This window comes from Podarcis melisellensis (genome assembly GCF_964234715.1).
Source record: "Podarcis melisellensis genome assembly, chromosome: 5".
Classification (NCBI taxonomy): Eukaryota; Metazoa; Chordata; class Lepidosauria; order Squamata; family Lacertidae; genus Podarcis; species Podarcis melisellensis.
In genome coordinates this window covers 90,885,240-90,909,549 of record NC_138537.1, presented here as the reverse complement: position 1 = coordinate 90,909,549, position 24,310 = coordinate 90,885,240, and the positions used below count along the sequence as shown (strand labels likewise).

The 24,310-nt window shown below is 43.4% G+C and overlaps 1 protein-coding gene across 4 annotated transcripts in view; it reads right to left on the bottom strand.

Annotated features, from left to right (window-relative positions):
- LETM1 (leucine zipper and EF-hand containing transmembrane protein 1) overlaps positions 1–23,079 on the bottom strand; it is a 29,360-nt gene extending 6,281 nt beyond the window's left edge. For 2 of the 4 annotated variants that reach the window (XM_081911734.1, XM_081911736.1), the window contains exons 1-12: positions 22,886–23,078; positions 19,299–19,356; positions 16,717–17,173; positions 14,113–14,256; positions 13,852–13,989; positions 11,660–11,863; positions 11,203–11,322; positions 10,059–10,190; positions 7,277–7,456; positions 6,181–6,333; positions 2,636–2,770; positions 1,417–1,607 (exon numbers count right to left, since the gene is read on the bottom strand). In XM_081911734.1, the coding sequence (XP_081767860.1) occupies positions 1,417–1,607; positions 2,636–2,770; positions 6,181–6,333; positions 7,277–7,456; positions 10,059–10,190; positions 11,203–11,322; positions 11,660–11,863; positions 13,852–13,989; positions 14,113–14,256; positions 16,717–17,173; positions 19,299–19,356; positions 22,886–22,964 (1,991 nt within the window). In that variant the 5' untranslated portion in view covers positions 22,965–23,078. Of the gene's footprint in view, positions 1–1,416; positions 1,608–2,635; positions 2,771–6,180; positions 6,334–7,276; positions 7,457–10,058; positions 10,191–11,202; positions 11,323–11,659; positions 11,864–13,851; positions 13,990–14,112; positions 14,257–16,716; positions 17,174–19,298; positions 19,357–22,885 lie in introns of all 4 variants that reach the window. The other 2 variants (XM_081911735.1, XM_081911737.1) reach the window with 2 other exon arrangements.
- Positions 23,080–24,310: the final 1,231 nt, after the last annotated feature.

Sequence of the window (24,310 nt, the reverse complement as noted above, 5' to 3'; positions counted from 1 at the left end):
ATGAATTACAGGGAACCAGAACCAAAACTAATGCTTCCTAATATTTCAACATGAGTTGATTCCAGACAAGGGCATAATATTGTAAACAGGTGTTGACTTATTACGGCTAGGTCATTGGCAAGTTTTTTTATTAAAAAAACACACACATCAGATTTCTCCCAGAAAGGGCAAATCTAGATAAAGCAGGTAGAAAATATTTGCTGCTGCTGCTGCTGCTGCTGCTGCTGCTGCTGCTGATAATAATAATAATAATAATAATAATAATAATAATAATAATAATGTATTATTTATACCCCGCCCATCTGGCTGGGCTTCCCCAACCACTCTGGGTGGCTTCCAAAAAAATATTAAAATACTGTAATACATCAAGCATTAAAAGCTTCCCTAAACAGGGCTGCCTTCAGATGTCTTCTAAAAGTCTGGTAGTTGTTGTTCTCTTTGACATCTGGTGGGAGGGCGTTCCACAGGGAGGGCGTCACTACCAAGAAGGCCCTCTGCCTGGTTCCCTGTAACCTCACTTCTCGCAGTGAGGGAACCGCCAGAAGGCCCTCGGAGCTGGACCTCAGTGTCCGGGTAGAACGACGGGGGTGGACACTCTCCTTCAGATATATTGGACCGAGACCGTTTAGGGCTTTAAAGGTCAGCACCAACACTTTGAATTGTGCTCGGAAATGTACTGGGAGCCAACATAGGTCTTTCAAGACAGTGTTATATGGTCTTCTGTCCCCCCAAAACAGTACTTCTGTCTTGTCAGGGTTCAATCTCAATCTGTTAGCCGCCATCCATCCTCCAACCTCATCATGCTATTAAAAAAAATCTATGGGGCAACTGCCGTTTGAGTACCGTGGGCAATTCCATGTTGTGGAGCAGCACAAGGTTCCAAAGGCAACCAAAATTATTAAGGGGATGGAGCAGCTCCCCAAAGAGGAAAAGTTAAAGCATTTGGGATTTTTAGTTTAGAGAAAAGGTCAGGAAGAGGCAAAATTACACAAGTGTAGAAAATTATGCATGGAAGAGTGGATAGAATTTGTTTTTCTCCCTCTCTGGTGATACTGGAGTCCCTCTCACATAACCTGGGCTCATCTAATGGAACTGAACGTGGACAGATTCAACTCAGGTGGCTTTGAAAGATTAGACAAAATCATAGGAGTCAATGCTTTAAGTGGAATAATCAGATCAATAAATTAAAGTGGAAATAAAATTTGGTAGTATATGATTTTGTATATGTTTTGTAATAAGCATGTGCTTGGTCTCATTCACTATTTAGGTTATGATTAGAATAAATTATCCATGTAAATATTTTGGAACTGATACGCAAGAGTTCGGGTTGAAAAAGTCTGAGAGGCACTTCCTTCTGCAAAGGAATCAACCCATATTCACAAGAACAATCCCCTACTTGTATCACGTGACACTTACCCAATGGGGGGGCTAGCACTACTGTCCAGCTGTCCATCCACCACTTTTTGTTCTGTCTCCAACTCCGTGATAATTTTGTCAATCTGTCCAATCATTCGGTTCACTCTTTTAGTCAATCTCTTGCTTGCTTTAGACTCTTCAACTATTTCTTCTTCTCCCTCCTTAGACAACTCCTTGATCTCTTGCAAATCCTGAGGATCAAACAAACAAACATAGTTCATAAAACCATAGTATTTAGCAAAAATCAGAGGTATCTGGTGCATCTTTTTAAAGCATCTTGTTGAATGGCTATGTAGTTCTCCACTTAAGCATCCCCTACAGCAGGAGTGAGAAACGTTTTTCTCAACCCTGGCAAGCTCACCTCGCTTGTCAATCACACCAGGTGATATTCTTTCCAGCCCTATCTGTTGGGAACACAACATGCAGTACAGCCCTGCACTGCTCTTTGAACCTCTGGGTTTCAGGAGCAGCACATAGCTGTCAACCGTCCCTTATTTGGTGGGAAACTCCCTTATCCCAGCGCTGCTGTCCCTTTTTGATGATGTCCCTTAAATTTCCCGGGTTTCAAAGGAAGCAGCTCCTTTCCCTCCCTCCCTGCCGGCCAGGGAGGAGGGAGACTCCAACTGTGTTGCTTGCCTGCATTGCTCACCCAATGAGGAGTCTAAGAACGACTGCGGGGTGGAGCTTGCATGCCTTGTGCCGATCAAATCGGCCGCATTGCCTGGGGACTTGCCTTTGCTCAGCGCTTCCCAGCGGAGAGGTGACGGTGGTTTTCCTTGCTGCATCCCCTTTGCCGGGTTGCTGCGCTGTGGGAACCACCGTTTGAGGCTTCTTTTGGCTGCTGATACCTTATTTTTGAGGCTGCTGGTCCCTTATTTTCAAATCTGTAAGTTGACAGCTATGGTCAACATGGAGCAACAAGAAGCAGCTGGCCACCACCATGGGTATCCTTTTCACTATCACAGCAGCTGGTGGATTCAAGGAAGGGGGTCTGGTGTGGCCTCAAAGAGATTGATTTGTGACAATCTTCCTATTATGTGGTTTCAAAAAGCTATGGGGGTTCAGACCTCACTTCTGGCTTGTACTCAGGTGCTTGGAAAAGTTATTTGTCTTTCAGCCTCACTAGTCTGCATTCTGTGAGAGAGGGGTTTACTGAGCGGCCATACCCACCACGGCAGCCCTGTTATGACACGGCCAAGGACACTCTCAAAATTCATACCTCACTATATTCCTGCACATCATCTCTGAGCTCCTCAAGCTCCTCCTTTTCCTTTGTTAGCGATTTCTTTTGTTCCTTCAGTTTACTACAAGCATCACTTAACAAGTCAATCTCTTCTTTGGTTATTTCTTCACCCTAAAAAAAAATTGGGGGAGGGAGAGAAATGAAATAATTGTTATAAAGAGAGTGTCCCTTCCAGAAAACGGTTGGATCAACTCTTTTGTTTTCAACATCTTTATTTTACCTTTTTAATAAAATAAAAAATTAAGTGTAATTCCATGGGAAATGCAGAACTTTCTGATCATCAAGATGTGTATAGATAAACGATGATACTAATAGCACAGGATTATAATTACCTGTCCTATATTAGAGCTGTTAAATGATCTTAAAATAACTAGACCCCTAATTAATAGGATTGCTTAATGCAGTATATACAGGCTGAGTGAAAAAAATCAACCCAGTCTCCCAAACGTCTACCCGGCACAAATGCAACAGACACAGTGCAAGCTGTGAGATGTGCAACCATCTTGTCCAACCAAAACAGAGAGAAGTGATGTACAGTGGTACCTCGCAAGACGAATGCCTCGCAAGACAAAAAACTCGCTAGACGAAAGGTTTTTCCGTTTTCGATTTGCCTCGCAAGACGAATTTCCCCTATGGGCTTGCTTCGCAAGACGAAAACGTCTCGCGACGTCTAAAAACAAAGACATGTTTTGTTTATAAAGTTTATTTATTTTCCCTTCAGTTTTTGAACTGCTCTTTACAGTATGTGTGACTTTAAAGAGCAGTTAATAAACTGTTGTTGTACCAAATTTGGCTTTGTTTAGACCTTTTTTGACCATAGGAACGCATTAATTGATTTTCAATGCATTCCTATGGGATTTCGTGCTTCGCAAGACGAAAAATTCGCTAGACGACAAAAATTGCGGAACGAATTAATTTCGTCTTGCGGGGCACCACTGTACTTAGGTGGCTGGCTCTGTTGAAAAAGCACCACCGTGACAGTTTTTCCATGTCTATCAGACAACACCCACTTTACATGCCAGCATGCTTTATCTCCATGCTGAACAGGATTCAGAAAGGTATGTATGTCTAGATATTGTTTTATATGTGCGACATAAGTTGCATCTATCACCTGCATGAACCACTTGTGTACCTGCTCTCTTATCTGGACTGCAAAAGTTGTTCATGTATGATGTAGCTGTAAGTTAAGGAAGATGGAAGCCATCGTTACAAAATCTTCTGGAGATACCTTGCAGGTTTTCTGGGCTAACAGTTTCATATATGGCTCATGCATAAAGTCCAACATACAAGTTTCCTTTACACTCCCAGAGGGTTTCAAAAGCAATTGCTATTGGTTGAGATGAAAACCAGAGAATGCACAATCACTGGCCAAGTCCTCTCTGGGCAAAAGTCTGAAGATCTGTATATCGTTTCTGATTCCATGAAACAATCTTCTACAAGATTTTTTTAATACTTGCAAGAGAGAAAAGGCAGCAATTGTGTTGTGCCTTTTTCTTGTCGGTACTTATTTTTCTCCGCACTGCCTAGAATAACTAAGCCTGCTTCTTGGGGGCTGAGAAAGAGGAGAAGATGGAAATTTGCTAGAAAAAGTAAAGGATAGTGCTTGTGGGGAAAGAGGCACATTAAGTTTTCCAGTAAGAAATTTCATCAAAATACTAAAGCCTAAAATAAGGGGGGGGGGGAATCCTAGAATTACCACAGGCCAAGTGACATCACAGGAGGATCACTTAGACCAGTGTTTCTCAAAGTTGGGTCTCCAGCTGTTGTTGGACTACAACTCACATCATCCCTGACCACTGGCCCTGCTAGCTAGGGATGATGGGAGTTGTAGTCTGACATCAGCTAGAGGCCCAACTTTGAGAAACACAGACTTGTGTCTAAGACAACTATTGGGCACATCAGAGTTTAGAATTTAACAGAAATGATATTGCTCATAAGCCATTTTACTACTTCTAGTAGGTGCTTTTAAAGTTCAAGTTTTCAATGTTCCAGAAATAAAAAAGCATTCCTAACCTTAACACATAGCCACCACAGCCATGCTTCAAACTTTGCAGCATGAAAATAACAAGAACTAATAAGTAGACATCCATGTTCTTACGACTACTTCTATGCAAGAGGTACACAATTACTAAATTATAAAGCTATGAAGTACACCAGTGGCGGCCAACTCTTTTTGGAAAATGTACCACAAGTTAATTGCAAACTAGTTGATAGGGTCACTTTTTATGCCATAACTAGGTTCACATGACCTTCAGGAGAACCACAATCTCCCACAGCCTCCGGGCCCAAGTTGGCTACCCATGAAGTACGCTATACAGAATGCTAAACTATATTATACAATATTACTACACAACAAGAGCAAATATATATTATGCACTGTGATTAATTTATAAATATTAGAAAAAGCTAATCAATCTAGTTAAGAATATGATACAGAAACCTCCATGTCAAATCCTCTATATCTACGAACCCAGATAGTACATTTCAAAGAAGTGTGAATTCTTGCTATTGCTGAAACAGAGATAAGCTGGCAGGATTAACCCATAAAACCACAACTGTTGTTGTTTTTTAAGTGGGTGCTGAAGAATCTAAATGAAAAATACCAAATGAAGATCACTTTCGAGTCAATATACTCTTCACTGGGGAATATTAAGACTAGTGGAAGGAATAGAGAGAGTCTCCTAACCACTCAGGTTGGGAAGTACAGTGGTACCTCAGGTTACATACGCTTCAGGTTACAGACTCCGCTAACCCAGAAATAGTGCTTCAGGTTAAGAACTTTGCTTTAGGATGAGAACAGAAATCGTGCTCCGGCAGCGCAGCGGCAGCAGGAGGCCCCATTAGCTAAAGTGGTGCTTCAGGTTAATAACAGTTTCAGCTTAAGAACAGACCTCCGGAACGAATTAAGTACTTAACCCGAGGTACCACTGTAGCCTAACCAGCCTTATTTTAATTATTTTAACCAGTTCTTGAGCTAAGAGGCTTCCCAAAATCTATAGCTTAGAATGTGTGGGCCTTGTTGGACTCCCAATGAGCAGAAATGATGGGAGATAATAGTCCAGGAACACATAAAGGACTACAGGTTCCCATCCCTAACATAGACAGTAGAGAGCCTGTACCTATAATTTTTCTTAATGGACAATTTGGAGAAGTTTAAACTTGTTTCAAGTGCAGTGCAGCTTAGTGTGAATCTGCATCTTTCATAACTGGATTCATTAGCTAATTTAGACAGAATTAACAACCACCCCAGAGTCACTGTTCATTGCAGAATTTACACAGGAGACCCAAAACGTTGTCCTGATTTATTGTCACCTGCACAACTATGTCCCCAGATTTCAGCCACTTACTATGTTCTGCAAATGATAAACACCTGTAATTAAAAAAAAAAAAAAACCCCAACAGCAGCTCTTCCACAAAATCTATTGATTTTCTTGGATGAGAGTTAATCTTGCAACAGCCCAACATGGAAAGTATTGTGGTGCGTTGCAGTATATTCGCTCTCAGCCTTGCCCACTATTCACCTTGATGCCCTCCAATACGGGTGCTGTATCTTTCAAAGTCTCTGAATGCAGGGTCAAGTCCACCTTTGCCAGTTCTTGTTCGGTATCCACAGCTATCTTGCTCTCCTTTATATGCACAGCTGAAGTATCAAGATCTACTGCATCCACCTCCTTCTAAAACACAAAGTGACAACATCGTATGAAACCCGGAATTTAAAAACACATTTTGAACACGACCCCAAGTTCCACCTTTGAAGCTCTATGCATGGCATTTGACAGTTCCAACGCACGTTCTTGATGGGGAGAGAAGGAATTATATCAGTTGTTGTCTCTGGCTGGTGAGTGGGACTAATTTCATTTCACCTTCACCTTTTATTTTCGCTTTTTTTTTTTTTACACAAGAAAGCCGCCTCTTCAGCGCAGCCTACAAGCCAGAGAACGTCTGCCCTCTAGCGGCGCCGGCCGTTCTACACAGGAAACCTCCACTTTACATGCATTCAGGAAACCTCCACTTGTTTTTATATTGAGCGCAACTGGCCCTTTGAGGGTGACCAAACTGCTGATGCGGCCCCCGATGAATTTGAGTTTGACACCCCTGCTCTACAGGCAGCAGCTCCTGTAACACTAAATTCCTTTCAATCTTTTTTTTTTTTTTTTTGAGGGGAGGACCATACATTTTCCTCTTTCACAAAGGATTACAGAAGGTCACAGGTTTGTGCAGAATTGTGATACTAAAAATTAGAGCCCTTACAGTGAACCATTTTTAAAAAATTGAAAAACAGTTGGGAGTTTGGCATAAGAAGTGCTTAAAACTATCCTGTAACCAGTGCAAGCTTACAACTTCCCCCTACTTTTACATATCAAACCCCTGATCTGTGCGATTAAGCTTCTGAAACAGTTGCAGAAAAAAATGTATGCATCCAAGTGCCCCTTTGCATCGTGACCATCATATGTATTTATTATATGTATTTATTACATTTTTGGAAGTTGCCCATTTGGAAGAAGTGCAAAATCAACTTCACAGACAGTTAAGGGAGACTGGGGGAAAAAGGCAATTTTAAATAAGGGTGGAGTAAAGCGTTTACAACCAACACTGGTGCCTTTTTAAAGAGCCTACCCTTTCAGCGACCTGAAGAGTCTCTTTGGCCTTCTCAGCAGCTTCTGACAGCCTTTCCAATTCTTTTTCTTGGTTTTCTTTCCTAATAGCTTCTTCCTCCTGAAGGGTTGCCTCCAGTCTGGCTTTGTTGTCCACTTTTTCTCCTTCCACTTCTGCCGCTTTAACTTGAGCTTCTTTGGCCTAAAACAAAAATAATAAAAACCAATCAACTTTCCAGATTTTACACTGTTCTATAGGAATTTTAACAGAAGAGTAAACTTAGTACTAGCAGTCTGGTCTAGCTGTTTACTTCTGCATTCTACAATGTAAGAAAGCTCCAACCAAAGCTATGCTGCTCACTCACACAGGGTGCAAGAAGAGTAATACTTAAAAGTGCAAAATGGGCCAACCAGTGATTTGAACCAAGGATATCCCAGTCAGTTATTTAACACCCTTAGCACTACTCCACATCACACAGGAAAACTGATGCAGATAAATGACAATAGCAAACTTTTATTACATATGCGATTTAGATTGGGCATAGGCAAACTCGGCCCTCCAGATGTTTTGGGACTACAACTCCCATCATCCCTAGCTGTCAGGGAACTGCCATCGGAGCTAGAGGCGGAGGCAAGGCTCCAAAGTGATGCTGGAGAAGGGCCCAGCAGGGAGAGAGGCAGCTCATCGGCTGGGGAAGGAAATCAGCGTAACACCAGGGATAAAGGGGGGCAGATGGGGGAATTGGCGAGGGGGCTCCAGGACTCCTCGCCGGAGACCAGCGGGGAAAGCACGGGTCCTCCGCTGCCCACACCCACCCTGCGCAGAAGACTTCCGCGCAGGGAGAGTAGGCGGAGACTTGGCGTCAAAGAACTTCTTTGCTGGAAGAGGTTCAAGAAACGCCCACTGACGGATTCTGCTAGCGACTGAAACAGCCACGAAGTGAAGGGCTGTCCAGACAGAAAAGGTTTAACCAGGCAACCTAGCCAGGAGTGGCGGCAACTTACGCACGAGCAACCCCTATAACCATTACACGAGCTAACAGGACCAGTGGCCAGGGATGATGGGAATTGTAGTTCCAAAACATCTGGAGGGCAGAGTTTGCCTATGCCTGATTTAGATTATGGAATTTGCTGTTTTGCAACACCTACTCAAAAATCTTTTAAATTTCAGCAGGCAAGGCTCTTGAGTTCATCATGAGTGATGAACCTGCATTTTAAAAATGATATTATCAAACAAGCCTGCCTTTGCTTTCATAGTATTATTATTAGTTTGTTTTGATTGTTTTAACTGTTCCAAGCTTCCCTGAGCAATGTAAACAAAGGATGGACCAAAAGGTTTTTTCTTATTCTGTTTTTTACACTAATGGTAAGGGATGAATTATGTCTTGCGTGCTATACTGTTTATCACAAAACTAATTAATCCTCTCTAATCTCTGCTTTTTCTTTTATTTGCTTTGAACATCAGGGATCAATCCACCATCCATAGAACTGTAAAGGATGATACAAGAACAGTTGGTTTTGTAAATCACCATAAACACAGTCTACAGCACAAAAGCAGTACATACCGTATTTTTTGCTCTATAGGACGCACTTTTTCCCCTCCAAAAATGAAGGGGGAAAGTGTGTGCGACCTATGGAGCGAATGCAGGCTTCGCTGAAGCCTGGAGAGCGAGAGGGGTCGGTGCGCACCGACCCCTCTCGCGTTCCAGGCTTCAGGAAGCTATCCGCAAGCCTGCGGAGCCCGGCGGGAACTCCTGCTTGGCTCCGCAGGCTTGCAGACAGCTGCCTGCAGCCCGAAGCCCGGGAAGCGCGGCGCTGTGCACTCCGGGCTTTGGGCAACTCTTCCCCCCACCGCCAGCCCCACAAGCTGTTTTTGAGGGGGAGAACAAGAATTTTTTTCCCCCTATTCTCCCCCTCCTATGGTCCGGTGCGTCCTATAGAGCGAAAAATACAGTAGTTTCAACCTCAGCTAGGTGACTAAAGTAGGTCTTACTCAGTGCCTTTTTTCCTAAAAATAAAATGTTTAGGGGTACAGTCATACCTTGGGTTACAGACGCTTCAGGTTGCGCGTTTTCGGGGTACGGACACACCAAAACCCGGAAGTACCAGAACAGGTTACTTCTGGGTTTTGGCGCTCGCGCATAAGCGCTAAATTGCGCTTTGCGCAGAAGCACCGAATCGCAACCCATGCGTGCGCAGACATTGGCGCTGTGGGTTGCAAGTGTGCCTCCCACACGGATCACGTTCACAACCCGAGCGTCCACTGTACTCTCCTTTTGACTCAAGAAAATCACCATTTTATAGTTCAAATTGGAAAAAATAAATACAGTAAATGGACAAAAGTACAAAGATTCACAAAATGCTTAGGGGTATGTGTACTGCTGCATCCCCCCAGAAAAAAGCACTGGTCAATATGCACTTACTTGCCCTGCTCCTGCACTCTGACCTCTAGCTTGACTTATAAAAATTAACCCAGTGCAGCTTCTCTTCACCACAGAGATAAGGCGTGGAAAAAAACTTCAGTTGTTAAATTTGTGCATTAAATAAATTGCAGTATCAACTAGATATCTGTATTCAAATGCTAAAGCATGAATGAGAAATGAGACAGTGCATATTTGCAGTGAATCAACAATCAACATTGTTCTAGATGAGAGATGAAAAGTCTTCAGAATGTGGAACATCCCCAGCACTAGAATTATACTACAGTGAATATACTGGCTGTAGCAAAGAAAGCCCCCTAAGGAACAAAGGTTTTCGATTCAATGGTGCTAACAGAATGTAGTTGCAATTTAAATAAGACATACCACACTTTCAGGTAGTGTTTGCAGGGTTGTTTTAAGCTGGTCAGCTGGTGAAAGAGTATCTGGAAGGTACATAGCTCTGGATAAAATCAGCAGTGAAGTTGGGATTTCCTGGTTTAGATGCAAGTCTAACCACTGCAATTAAAAGATAAAGTATTAGAACAGTACAGTACATCATTCTGCACTCCAAAACACTTATGAACTGGGTAAATCAACCTTAATCCATTTATTTTTCAACTGCTAGTGAACTTCTGAATAAAAGTGCTGCTCATCAAGGATTTGGGGCAGGAGAATATCATGTTAAACAGATATCTGATAACAGATAGTATTTCCTAGGTAAACAACTCTCGGTGTGGGACACTGATATGTGTTTGCGGCAAGTATATTTGCCTCATAGCAACATACCTGCTCAATGCAAAGATTGTGGACATCACAGGACTAGGAGGGTTGGAAAGGTATGACAGCAGGATAGGAGAGCAGAAAAAATGACAACATAGTTCACATCTGGCAACCAATGGGTAAAGGTAAAGGGACCCCTGACCATTAGGTCCAGTCGTGACCGACTCTGGGGCTGCAGCGCTCATCTCGCTTTATTGGACGAGGGAGCCGGCGTACAGCTTCCGGGTCATGTGGCCAGCATGACTAAGCCACTTCTGGCGAACCAGAGCAGCGCACGGAAACGCCGTTTACCTTCCCGCTGGAGTGGTACCTATTTATCTACTTACACTCTGACGTGCTTTCAAACTGCTAGGTTGGCAGGAGCTGGGACCGAGCAACGGGAGCTCAGCCCGTCGCGGGGATTCGAACCGTGGCCTTCTGATCAGCAAGTCCTAGGCTCTGTGGTTTAACCCACAACGCCACCCACGTCCCATAACCAATGGTTAAACGAGCCTAAAAAACTTGGGACACTAATTTTCACGGCCCTCTTGTGGCTACGTGGCTCAGGCGTCAACTCTGGAAGTATTAGAAGGCCTTTGCTCTAGGAAGCTTAGTTTGGTCAGAATATAGAGTATACATTTCCAGGTTTAATGCTAAATGCATTACTTCTGGTAAATGAAGGACCAAGATGCAATGCCAAAACACACACAGCACAAGCTGCTTTTGGGTGATGATTAAAAGCTCATGTCCCTTCTTTCTTCATCAGTACCTGCTTAAGCTGATCCCTCAAACGGTCTTCTGTTACGCCAAGTGCTCTCATGCCTCTTGCACGACATGCTGCTTGTAGCTCTTTAACCGTCAGGCTATCCACATTTTCTTCAGCGATCAGCTAGACAGACACAAATATCAATAACTATACTAATCACTGTGAAGAAATTATCTTTGTCACTTAATAATACAATCATTACAAGAAAGCAGGATATCATTACAGGATGGAATTCAGTTTAGTGCCAAACAAGGGCTGCCAAGTACGTTCTAAGCAACTGTTCTATGTTTCGTGGTAAGACTATAGCTGCCCCATAGCAAGTCTAATTGTGAAAAAGACCCAACATTCCCAGATGAATGAAATTCTGCATTCCACAATGCAGTTGCTTAAAGTAATTTTAAAAGCAATTAGAAACAACAGAAGCAACTGGAAAATTTGTAGCAAAAGGGAATTCTCTTACTTTATCATCTGCTTTTATAGATCTCAACCTCATTATTAGCTGAAAACGAAGAAAATTATTTGTCCCGATTGACTGAAGTTCTAACAGTTTACAGAGAGCAACCAACTGAGGTCTTGTGAGATTATCAAGGGTTAGCTCATCTTCAAATAGTTTAGAGAATCGTAAAATTTCTTCGTTGCTTGGTCTTTCACCAGTTTCACGGATCTGAAAGTAGAAAACACATTTTATAACACATTCGCTCAACTTTTATTTAAGAAATGTGCAGTTCTTTAATAATATATGGGATAAGCCTCAGTCTCATGACTCCACATTTATGTAATTTGGAATCAAGTGATAAACCCTGACACCATCAGTTTTCCTTTGAAGCAACGGCCATAACACCTACATATAACTCTCTCTATCAGACATGCAAGAAGAATTGCCACCATTCAAGTACGCATCCCAGCCAGACACTTGAGGAGGATGCAGAGCAGGCCCAGAAAACACAGGTCTTAGGTTTCCCACCCTCGTTGACCAATTCATGCCAAAGCAAGAAGTTCACAGCTACAACATCCATGGTAGGTTGTTATCCAACCTCTGCTTAAAAGCCTCCGCCCAAAAGGAAAAGGGTTCTTCGCTACTGCTGCTAGAATTTTGATACACCGAGAATAGGAGGTGCAATGCAGGTGGCAATCACTGACAACCCCAACTCCAGTCTGAACGTTCTGTAGTTGGACAAAGGCAAGCACACATTTGAGTGGGGCAGGCCATAAGTTTGCTTTCCATGCACTGCTCCGCATAGGAAGACGGCTGTACTGAATGAAGCAGTGTTGTCATCTTAAATTGGTTGTTAAGCAGACTGGACAAGCTGTATTTCAACAGTTTTGAAAATGGGGGCTTATGCATGGAAGAACTCTTTACATTTTTAAAAATCTGAAGCTATCTATTTTTAAAGTAACCTGTAGCAGCTCGAAGTATTTGGATCCCCTATCCTGCAATTCTCTTTTAAATGTCTACCACTTTCATTTGAAAGACATGCACAGCGGAAATGTGGTATGGCGTGGATCTCAGACTCTTCTTGCCGTGATAATCAGATGTGACCTGTCCAGTGGAACAGAGGCTCAAAGCTAGATTCCTGGCAAGTGCTGCACTGCCACTTACCAGGAGGGAAAGGGGGAAAATAGCAGGGAGGTCAATGCAGCTCCTTCACCATGCTGAGCTCCCAGCCTCCCTTTCTCTCAGTAAACAGCAGCACCCCTGGCTGCCAGGAAGCCAGTGTCATTAATCTTCCCCACAGAGTAAATCACTTCTGGTGACCAGAAACCAGAACCAACTGCCTTGGAGGTCTGATAGCTGAATCCACTGGAAATGAAGAGGGATTCAGCATAGAAAGCTCTAAGGAGGAAGGCAAAAGGCTGTCAAAGTCTGAAGCTAAAACTATTGGATGAGGAGCAAGTCAACCCACCAATCACCAAAATCTCCCATCGGAAAAATTTAAAGAAATAATTTGGTGCCATTCAACAGTGCATGGCTTCAAGCCTGACTACCATCTCTAATGGCATAAAATACGTTTGGCAAGGATACAAGAAAGTACAGTGGTACCTCGGGTTAAGTACTTAATTCGTTCCGGAGGTCCGTTCTTAACCTGAAGCACCACTTTAGCTAATGGAGCCTCCTGCTGCTGCTGTGCCACTGGACCCCGATTTCTGTTCTTATCCTAAAGCAAAGTTCTTAACCTGAAGCAGTATTTCTGGGTTAGCGGAGTCTGTAACCTGAAGCATATGTAACCCGAGGTACCACTGTACCTTTTCAGTAGTCATGCCTAGGATTTGAAACTCTCTCCCAAGGAGGCATGTTTAGTGCCTTTCACCCGCATTAAACTCTCACCAGCAAATGGAGGCCTTGTCTGGGCAAGTCTTTAGACCGCCAGAGTGATTTGTTTTTCTGCTTCTGATTTTTTATTGGCTGCTCTTCTTACACACCTGCACTTGCTTTCAATTAGTGTTTTTAATTGTGGTTGTATGTGGCTTTTTGACATTAACTTCTATACTGCATTACGCACCTTGGTTGCTTAATGCAGAAAGGCAAAGTATGAGTGAAATCTAATGTTGTGGAAACCCCCTGGAGTAAATTTTGAAGCGGCTGCAGGGAGAAAGAAGGTGGTGAAGTCCCATTTCACTAATACACCATCAGTAAAAAAAGGAATATTTTACCTTTTGAAAGAAGGTGGAAAAGTCTTTAGTAACATTCCCTTTGGCTGCTTTATTTTTTAAGGCGATCTCTTCAATGGTATCTTGAAGAAATTTAGCCAGTTCAAGCTTCACTCTAAGCTCTTTCTTCAATCTCTCTTCCTAAGAAGTAAATAACAAATTGGTTTCCATGACAGAAGAAAAGTGGGACACAACTGGAATTTAATCAATCAGAACATCTGTTTTGCCACAAAGTATTAAACTGCTGATTCATATTTTAGTTACCTTCTTAGACTTTGTCTCAAATGTTGAAGGGAGCATATTGGGGAACAGCTTTAAAGCTACGGGAAGCAGGAATTCCATGAAAGGAACAACAAGAAAGACTAGGAAAGGGACCAACCGAAAGAGATCAGCACATATCCGAAGGAACTGCAAGCAACAAATAAGTAAGGAGATTAGTAACCCTAAAAACAAGTCACTATGACATAGCATGTCATCCATAGTATGATATTTATTTGTATTCTGCATCATATGCCAACAACTTTTGGTATATAGAAAAACCATCTTAACATCAATTTGTTAGAAGATAATAAACTGAATTGCAAGGTAATATTTTTGCACTCCTTGCTTTAACACTGTTACATTCAAATCAGTTTTCATTTTAAACCAGACTCCTTTCTCCTTAATTTACAAATTGAAATGTTTGCTTTTTGTTTATGCTGTAAGGTCTCGTATATATATTTCAACTACAATAGTTGAAGCAGTGGTGTGGTAGTTATTACTGAGTACAACCATTGTATCTATGGCTTTGAGTAAGTAAAATGAAGAAATTTACAATTGTAAACATTAGAGAAAGGAGGCAACTAATAAACACACTGAACTTTTAAGCACTGAGCTCTATATAGTAAATCTTTCAGTTTGACATTACTTAACACTAGTAAATATTAGCCCTGGACCAGTCTGAGGGCAATAGTGCCTTCTCTGGCTGCCTCCTTCCTCCCTGCTCTGGGCGCTGGCAGCAGAGGGAGCTGCAGCAGTTTCACCCCAGTGCCTCACAGGGCCGGGGGCCAATGCTCGTTGCTTCCATGTACTGGGGGCAGAGAGAGCTCTGGTGGTTTCAGATTCAATGCTCCTTCCTTTTCAACATCACGATATATCACTATATTGTGATGTTTACCTGGTGATACATTGCAAAATTGAAAAGCTGGTGTCGTCCAGCCCTAGTTATTTTATAGACTTATAAAAAAGCATGCCCAGACATTCATTGTTACGTCCATAACCTACGTTTAAAGTACCACTTAACTCCTAGCTTTCATTTCTCAGTTTCTAACACTGTCTGAAACTATTCAATTGTTCAGAACATGAAAAGAAAACTACAAAATTATAGATATTTAATCTAGTGAACAATTATTGCAATAGACTCGATTTTTGTTTTTCAATATGTAAAAATGTACACCAGTTTAAGCAGCAATCCTATACCCACTTACCTGGTAGGAAGCCCCATTGAACTGAACAGGGCTCACTTCTGAAAAGCATTATGTGGAGTAGCATAGCTAAAGAATATACAGATAACTTGCAGTTTACACTGATTTCACTTGTGTAGAAGCTTCCCAGGGTGCTCCCGTCCCTGAACCCAGTAAACAGCCTTCTGCCTTGTGGAGGGGCAGTTTGGGAGTTCCTGTCTTTAAGTGATTTTGTGTTTACATATGGACCCCTAGAACTGAACCCTCACGTAAGAGCTGTGAGTTGCCTGTATATCACTGAGTGCAAGCAGCATAAGGACACTGGTCACTCAATATTTTTCTACCATGGGGTAGAAAAATTGTGCACACTTTTCTGGGTAACAATATGCAAGCGATGTTCTGCTCCATTTAAATGCATATAGAAGCTGCTTTGTACAGGTACACAGAAAAACCAAACGCTTCAACAAATGTTCATGATGTTTTGTACAGCCATTTAAGGGGGGACATGCATAAGCAGCCTCAGACCAGTATACCTGAAGGAGCATCTCCACCCCCATCGTGCTGCCTGGACATGAGGTCCAGCACCGAGAGCCTTCTGGCGGTTGAAGTAGCTTCAGGTTCAGCATTTTCGGGTTGCACTCCGTGGCGACCCGGAAATAACGGAACGCGTTACTTCTGGGTTTCACCCCTCGCACATGCGCAGACGCTCAAAATGACGTCACACACATGCGCGGAAGCGGTGAATCGCGACCCACGCAGACACAGGTTGCGTTCACATCCAGAGGTACCACTGTATTTTAATATTTTGTTGGAAGCCACCCAGAGTGGCTGGGGAAACCCAGCCAGATGGGCAGGGTATAAATATTAATAAATATTAATAAATATTATTATTATTATTAATTATTCCAACCAGTGATATTCAAGATGATGTGGTAAAAATGTTTCAATAATATATTGCTAATGTCACTCTGTAGGGACGCGGGTGGCGCTTTGGGTAAAACCTCAGTGCCTAGGACTTGCCGATCGCATGGTCGGCGGTTCGAATCCCCGCGGCGGGGTGAGCTCCCGTCATTCGGTCCCAGCTCCTGCCCACCTAGCAGTTTGAAAGCACCCTTAAGTGCAAGTAGATAAATAGGTACCGCTTTATAGCGGGAAGGTAAACGGCGTTTCCGTGTGCTGCGCTGGTGCTGGCTCGCCAGAGCAGCTTCGTCACGCTGGCCACGTGACCCGGAAGTGTCTGCGGACAGCGCTGGCTCCCAGCCTCTAGAGTGAGATGAGCGCACAACCCTAGAGTCTGTCAAGACTGGCCCATACGTGCAGGGGTACCTTTACCTTTAATGTCACTCTGTATAAGCAATAAAGCTGTTAACTCAGCTTTTAAGACATCTAAAATTGAACCACCGAAACAATACAATGGATTCAGTACCTGTCTCCGTTCTCGGCGGGATAAAGTGCTGCCATGAAGAATTCTCCAGAGCATCCTTGCAGCAATTTTTGTATCAATCCACAACAATCGAAAGCCATGATAGTAGTGCTTCAGTTCATCAACAATTCTCTGTCCTATAGATTTTTTAACTATGCTTTCTTCTACTGTTGGGCTATAAATTGGGCCCCCTTCTTCCAGTTTCTTATTTTTATCCTTGAGAGACTTAAGCGACTTTTCTACCACGGAGTCATCATAACGGGGTTGTGAAGAATGCCACTGTCGTACTGGAAGATAACATGGCCCCAAAACACCTCCGTTAGCAGTTGGTGACCACAGGTCAAACGATCTCAAAGCTGTAAGGTGCCTTTGTCCTGATCCTTCAGTCCGATTGTAATCCCCTTTTGCAAAGCAAACGTAAACAGGAGAGGCACTAGTGCAATATTTAAAATGAGCAGTCCTGTAAAAAAAGAAGTGAGTGTTTGTATTTACATGGCACATACTACTTCACAATTCTTTGCATTTACCTCTACCCTATGAGTATACAAGACTAAGATAGTGACATGAAGGACCGTCCAAAAAGATTTGTATGAGTGGAGATATAAACCCAACACTCTTTCCACTACACCTTAAAGGCCCTCTGACAAAATCTATTCTGCTAAAAGACTTGCACACCAGATCACAACTATCAAGTTCTTGTTTCATGCTTGACAAGTTTACAGCTTCGTTTAGCAAAGTGTGTTATATTAGGATTTACTCCAAACCTACAGAAAAGTTTGAAGCAAGCTGAAATGCCTTTTTCTTAGAATTTAGCAGCTAGAATTCACTCTCTCCGGACTATTACTTACAGCTGGGAAGGGGAACCTCTGCCCCATTCTTGGCCTACCAAGGGGCTCAATGGGGCACATGAGGCCACTTTCCCCAAACTGTACCCGACCTGTAATCAGCTGGTATCACTGGTCTTGGCAACTTAAAAGGAAAGCCCAGGGAAATTCCTACCCTATGAAGAGGGAGGTACTGGTGACCACACATTAATAGGCTTGTTTACAAAGGCCAGAAAGTTTGAAGACCAATTCAATATACAGTGGTACCTTGGGTTACATATGCTTCAGGTTACATACGCTTCAGGTTACACACTCCACTAACCTCGAAATAGTGCTTCAAGTTAAGAACTTTGCTTCAGGATAAGAACAGAAATCGGGCTCTGGCGGCGCGGCAGTAGCAGGAGGACCCATTAGCTAAAGTGGTCTTCAGGTTAAGAATAGTTTCAGTTTAAGTACAGACCTCCGGAACAAATTAAGTACTTAACCCGAGGTACCACTGTATCCAGTTCAGTTTAAGCACTTATTTTATATACAGGCACACCCCCCTTTCATGTGCATTCCACTCACGTGCAACTGCATTTATGCATGCTGCCACAAAATAACTGATTTGAACCAGGATATGCTGCCAAAATGGTACAAAAAGAGTAGAAGAAATGGAGAGCAGGGGAAAACAGCTTGCATGGCCGCTCCAAGAGTCTTGCCACCCTCACTCACTCAGGATCTGAGAGTCCCTCCGCCCTCCATTGCCCTCTCCTCTGCCACCCCACAAGCAGGCAACAACATTATTTCTTGGGGGTGGGGGAGAAACAAGAGAAGAAACCATGTCCAGCAACTTCCAGGCATAGCTGTCAACTTACAGATTTGAAAATAAGGGACCAGCAGCCTTGAAAATAAGGGATCAGCAGCCAAAATAAGGGATTTTCCGGGCACAGGTGTGTTCAACTTCTGAGCCCCTCTGAGCCAAAGGCAGAAAGCCCAGCCAGCAGCCAAACGAAGCCTCAAGCTGTGGTTCCCACAGCGCAACAACCCGACAAAGGAGATGCAGCAAGGAAAACCACCATCACCTCTCCGCTGGGAAGCACTGAGCAAAGGCAAGTCCCCAGGCAACGTGGCCGATTTGATTGGCACAAGGCATGCAAGCTCCACCCCCCAGTCGTTCTTAGACTCCTTATTGGGTGGCGCCTTCCTCCACCCTAGCAACAGGGAGGGAGAGAGAGGAGCTGCTTCCTTTGAAACCCAGGAAATTTAAGGGACATCATCAATAAGGGACAACAGCGGGACACAGCGCCGGGATAAGGGACTTTCCCGCCAAATAAGGGACGGTTGACAGCTATGCTTCCAAGACTAACAGGGAGAACGCCGAAAGGCCTCGCAGTGGAGCTGGGCCACAGGAGCCAGCTACCCCCGAATCAACTTTCCAGTCACCAGAGGCAGGCAGGGCACATGAGTAGAACAGCACATTGCTGCCCAGGGAAGGTGGGTGGAATCTGCAGAGAGAGCCGCTTCCCAGCCTCTCTCACCACTTTAAGCGATTCCATGTATACAAGTGGAGTCTGGGAACATAACCCACGTGTAAGTAGGGGGACGCCTGTAATCATTTCTATTGTGGATGTCTGTATGATTAATTTGTTTCCCCATACGTTATGAGGAAATTAAACTAATCTCTAACTCTTTGAACTATTGGGGAAACTCAGTTACTTTGGATTATTTATGATCAGCATCCCATTGAGGGAAAGTGATCTTCTGAATATGTTTACTTACGTATGATTTATTAGCCGCAGGGATGCGCAGCTAAAACAAGCACGGTTTTCCAAATGACCTAAAAGTAAAAAATAAAATAAAAAAGAGTCTGTAAACCAGTAGATTGCAATACAATACACTGACCATTTGTAGCGGCACCAACATCAAAATAGCTTTGTTCAATACTACTATACCACTGCAAACAGAAACACTAATATGTTGTATGCTCAGGACAGGTTAGAAGAAGCCTTCAGGAGACTGGGTGATGAGTAAAGAAAGCAGATTATTCAAATAAAACTATATCGTAAGTCTCAAAGCCCAACAATAACAGCAAATGATTCAGTTTGCTTTCATTTAATTTTTAACTTGTACACTCTCTTTCCTATAACCATTTTCAATAGAACTAAAAACAAGTTGTCAAAATTCAAGAATTCATTTCACATGCAAGATTATAAACTAGAATCAACAAACAGAACAAAATCACCCCATCAATTGCAAAATGTTAAATAAGCTGCACTGTAGTGCCTCTCACTCTCCAAAACATTATACATTTTATGTTTCTAGAAGCTATACTTTATGTTGTTCAAATATTAATTGTAAAATTATATATGTGGATAATTATTTAAATACCTGTGGTTAGGCAACTGTATGTATTGTCTTTATATGTAGTTTTAATATATGAATGATACACACTTGTACTGAGATGTGCTCTGCTTTATTTGTATTTAAAAATGGATTTTTAATTATTATTTATTTTGCAATTTGTTTTTTAATGTCAGTCTACAGTTACACCTTGCAATACTTAAGGCGTAGTCATTAGTGGATAACAGACCATTCTTAGAAGCGCTTAAGGCTACTTAAGAAGCACATACCAGATAAGATTAGCAATGAGATTCTAAGGGGATTTTAGAAAGAAAACAAGTGATTATCTTATTAAAGCTGAAAAAACACACAATAAAACTAATAAGAAAAATATGCAGACCACAACAAAATGTAATCAAACAAAGCCAGTGTATGGCATACAATTGTTAGTAATAAGGAAAAGGCAGAGGAGACAGAAATGCTTCTAAATTAGATCTGGGGATTAGTCACACTAGGAATACTCTGCAACTGCATTTGTGCCATGTTTCACCTGAGATTTGGCACCTCACAGAAAGCCTAGAGTAAACAGAAAGGCAGAGAGTGTCTGAAGTTTTCTACTGTTTAAAAATGAATACGTTTGTAGCCTTCAATGTTGCAGATACTGTATCTTTAAAGTCTTTGAAAGGATATCGTGCTGAAGTGATAACGTTTCTGTATCATGAATGACTAAATGCATAGCCTAGACACTTTTCCACCTAATTATCACCAGACACTAAGTCACATCACAAAGACTAGCTCTATAGGTCTCAGACATTAATTACACCACAAAGTATGCACATTCAGAAGTCTGTTCCCAGTAATCTTTGAGATATATTTTATACACCCATCAGTTTAATGGTCCCCAGATCAAAGTTCACTGTTCACCTGAAGGAGTCACTGAATCATATTTTCAAAGGTTTCATAAAGCGGCTGCATTTAGAACACCTTGCACCCTCCAGATGCAATCATTAGGCTGGGGCCCTCTATTCCGATGGCTTCATAATAAAATTAGTCTTCAAGTTCTGAATAATGACTGCAGCCCAAGGTGTGTAGCTCCTTAAAGAGAACATGCCTCCTATGAGACTCGCGACTTATCTAGACTAGCAGCTGCTAGCATGGGGATTGGGAATGAAACAGTGAAACTGCAACTGACTGGTGCTCAAATTCAGAGTGTCAATAACCTTCATAACGTTAAGCCTAGAAGCATTCCAAGGCTTTGCTTCATGTATTATTTTACTTATTTGATCCCTACATAGCTATTTCCGGACATCACAGCAACCTGAATTGTACTAGAACACCAGACTCAATATTAACTCCAGGGTGCATCACCATTCCTTCTCACCTGCATAAAGGCACAACAGAAAGCAAACTATCCCACAGGCAAAGACCTGTATAATATGCACTATACCAATAACCTAAGCTGAAGATGGCAACACACTCCACCAATCACATCAAGAGATATTAATATTGCAATATTGCACAATAATGCATTGCACCTAAAGCCATCTTAATGCGGAGTCAGCTCATAAACCTCTATTGCCCAGTTACAGGTACCCTGGAGAGCCAGTGGTGGCAGAGTGATTAGTGGCAGACTAGGACCTGCAAGAAACCACGGCTCAAATCCCACCCCCTCAGCCATGAAGCTCTCTAGGTAAACTTGGGGGTCAGTTGCTGCCTCTCAACCTAACTCTACCTCACAGGGTGGTGGTGAGGAAGGAGGGAGGTGAATTATATTATTAATTATTATTATTATTATTATTATTATTATTATTATTATTATTATTATTATTATATTTATACTCCGCCCATCTGGCTCGGTTTCCCCAACCACTCCGGGTGGCTTCCAACAGAGGACTAAAAACAGATTAAAACTTCAAACATTAAAAACTTCCCTAAACTGGGCTGCCTTCAGATGTCTTCTAAAAGTCAGATAGTTGTTTATTTCCTTGACATCTGATGGGAGAGCATTCCACAGGGCAGGTGCCACTACCGTGAAGGCCCTCTGCCTGGTTTCCTGTAACCTCACTTCTTGCAGTTGAGGGAACCGCCAGAAGGCCCTTGGAGCTGGACCTCAGTGTCCGAGCTGAACAATGGAGGTGGAGACGCTCCTTCAGATATACAGATCTGAGGCCGTTTAGGGATTTAAAAGTCAGCACCAACACTTTGAATTGTGCTTGGAAAGGTACTGGGAGCCAATGCAGGTCTTTAAGGACCGGTGTTATGTGGTCGCGGCGGCTGCCCCCAGTCCCCAGTCTATCTGCCGCATTCTGGATTAGTTGTAGTTTCCGGGTCACCTTCAAAGGTAGCCCTATATAGAGTGCATTGCAGTAGTCCAAGCGGGAGATAACTAGAGCATGCACCACTCTTGTGAGACAGCCAACTCCCCCTCCAGCTCTTTGGAGAAAAGGGTGGGATATAAATGCAGTGCAAGGCAATCAGCCACACTCTGGCAGCAGCTCTCTGGAGACTCAGGCACAAGAGACCAGAGTTCAAATCACGCTCAGGGATGAAAGCTCGCTGGGGTGACCTTGGCAGCCTGTCACTGACTGTCAACTCAACTCTACCTCACAGGGTTGTTCTTGTAGCCGGGATTAAATGAGTAAGAGGGAGCAAGCTCCTCGGAGAAAACGGTGGGATATAAATCCAAGAAGTAAGTAAGTAAACAAATAAACAAACACGCTGTGACAGCAGCCTTTCCAAACTATGGGTCCCTGGTGGTTGTTGGACTACGACTCCCATGATTCCTAGCTACCACGGCCAGCGGTGGGGGACGATGGGAGTTGTAGTTCCTCAACACCCGGAACGGTTACCGGCGCCGGAGGCTCAGGGCCTTCTCGAAGCCACGCTGAGGGGGCTCTAAGGCTGACTTGTTGCAGCCGCTAACCCTAACGGAGCCCCCTAATACCCCAGGCCCGCCCCACCGGCGCCAGGCCCGGCTGTCCCCACCGCTTTCCTTCTCCCGCTCCCCGGTCCGACGCCGCCCTCACCGGCCTCGGGCTCCCAGCGCAGGCGCCTGGGGACGGAGCAGGCGCCCCGGCCGCAGCGCGCCAGCAGCACGAACGCCATCTCTCCACCCGCAGGACGAGGCTGCCGGTCCGGCCTAGAGAGCCGCGTCCGCTCGCTCGCCTCGCCGGGCCACTTTTCTCCTCAGAAGCCGCCCGCGCGGGGTGGAGACGGAGCCAGGTGCATGCTGGGAGAGGGAGTCTTCCGAGGGAGGGGAGAAGCGGCGCACGCCGGGAAGCCGAGCCCGGCGGCTCGAAGCGATTCCCGCGGAATCCCGTTGGACGGCCGAGTGGCCAATGGGAGTCGCCGGCTCCTGATAGGCTGAACCCGAGGCCGCGCCTGGAGCCTCCGGGGCGGCTCCGGGCGCCATTTTTGTTTTTTTACCTCATCCCTTGAGGGGAAGCGGCGGCTTCCTCACGGGGAGCGGGAAAATTTAGAGAGGCGGCTGCAATGGGGTGCCTCTCCCCGCCTAAACTTTAGGGCGGCAGCACACTCCTGGGGGGTGTCATTGTTTTGTTTGTTACTGCGTTATGTTAGGATTACTGTATTATTATTATTATTATTATTATTATTATTATTATTATTATTATTACATTTGTAGCCTCCTTTTCCTCCGTGTAGCCCACGCGTGTTTTTTTCCAAAAAAAAATTATTGGTTTTCACAACATTATAAACGAACATACACATAGGACAAACACAGCCATATTGAAAATTACACTTATTAACATTGTTAAGTGACTTCCTCGCTTCACCTTGGTTGAATTTCATTGCATATCCTTTTAACGGTTTTCCAAATCACACTTCTTATAAAACTTAACTTAAACATTAACATCCTTAGATCTTCCCATTGTGAAATTAAAAATATTCATTCATCCCTTAACATAAATAAAATCCTAAGCCAATTAAGTATCTGCAAGCTGTTTTCAGTTAATTTAACATATTTAATTAAGTAATCATTAAATTTAATCCACTCTTCCTGATACTCCTCCTCCTTCTGGTGGTGGACTCTTCCGGTTAGGTTGGCTAGCTCCGAAAAATCCATCAACTTCATCTGCCATTCTTCTATTGTTGGCAATTCTTGGGTGTAGTGTCAGCATCGCCCTTGAGCCAGTGTACCAACTGGACTCATGCACTACAGCCCCGACTGGGCTAGGTGAGCTGGGTAGCACTGCCAGAGACCACCTTTCTCACAGGAACAGGTCACAGTGCTGTGGACTCACAGCTTGGAGCTGAGAGCACCGGATTCACTGTCTCAATAATGCAGTCGTTGCGCAGCAGCGTTTTGCAGAGTCTTGCAGAGTATAAACCACTCGGAGAGCAGCTCTGTAAAGTATCTTCTTTTATTCTATAACTACAGCTATAATACAAACTATATACAGAGCTAAATGTTCTGAGCATACATCAATGCT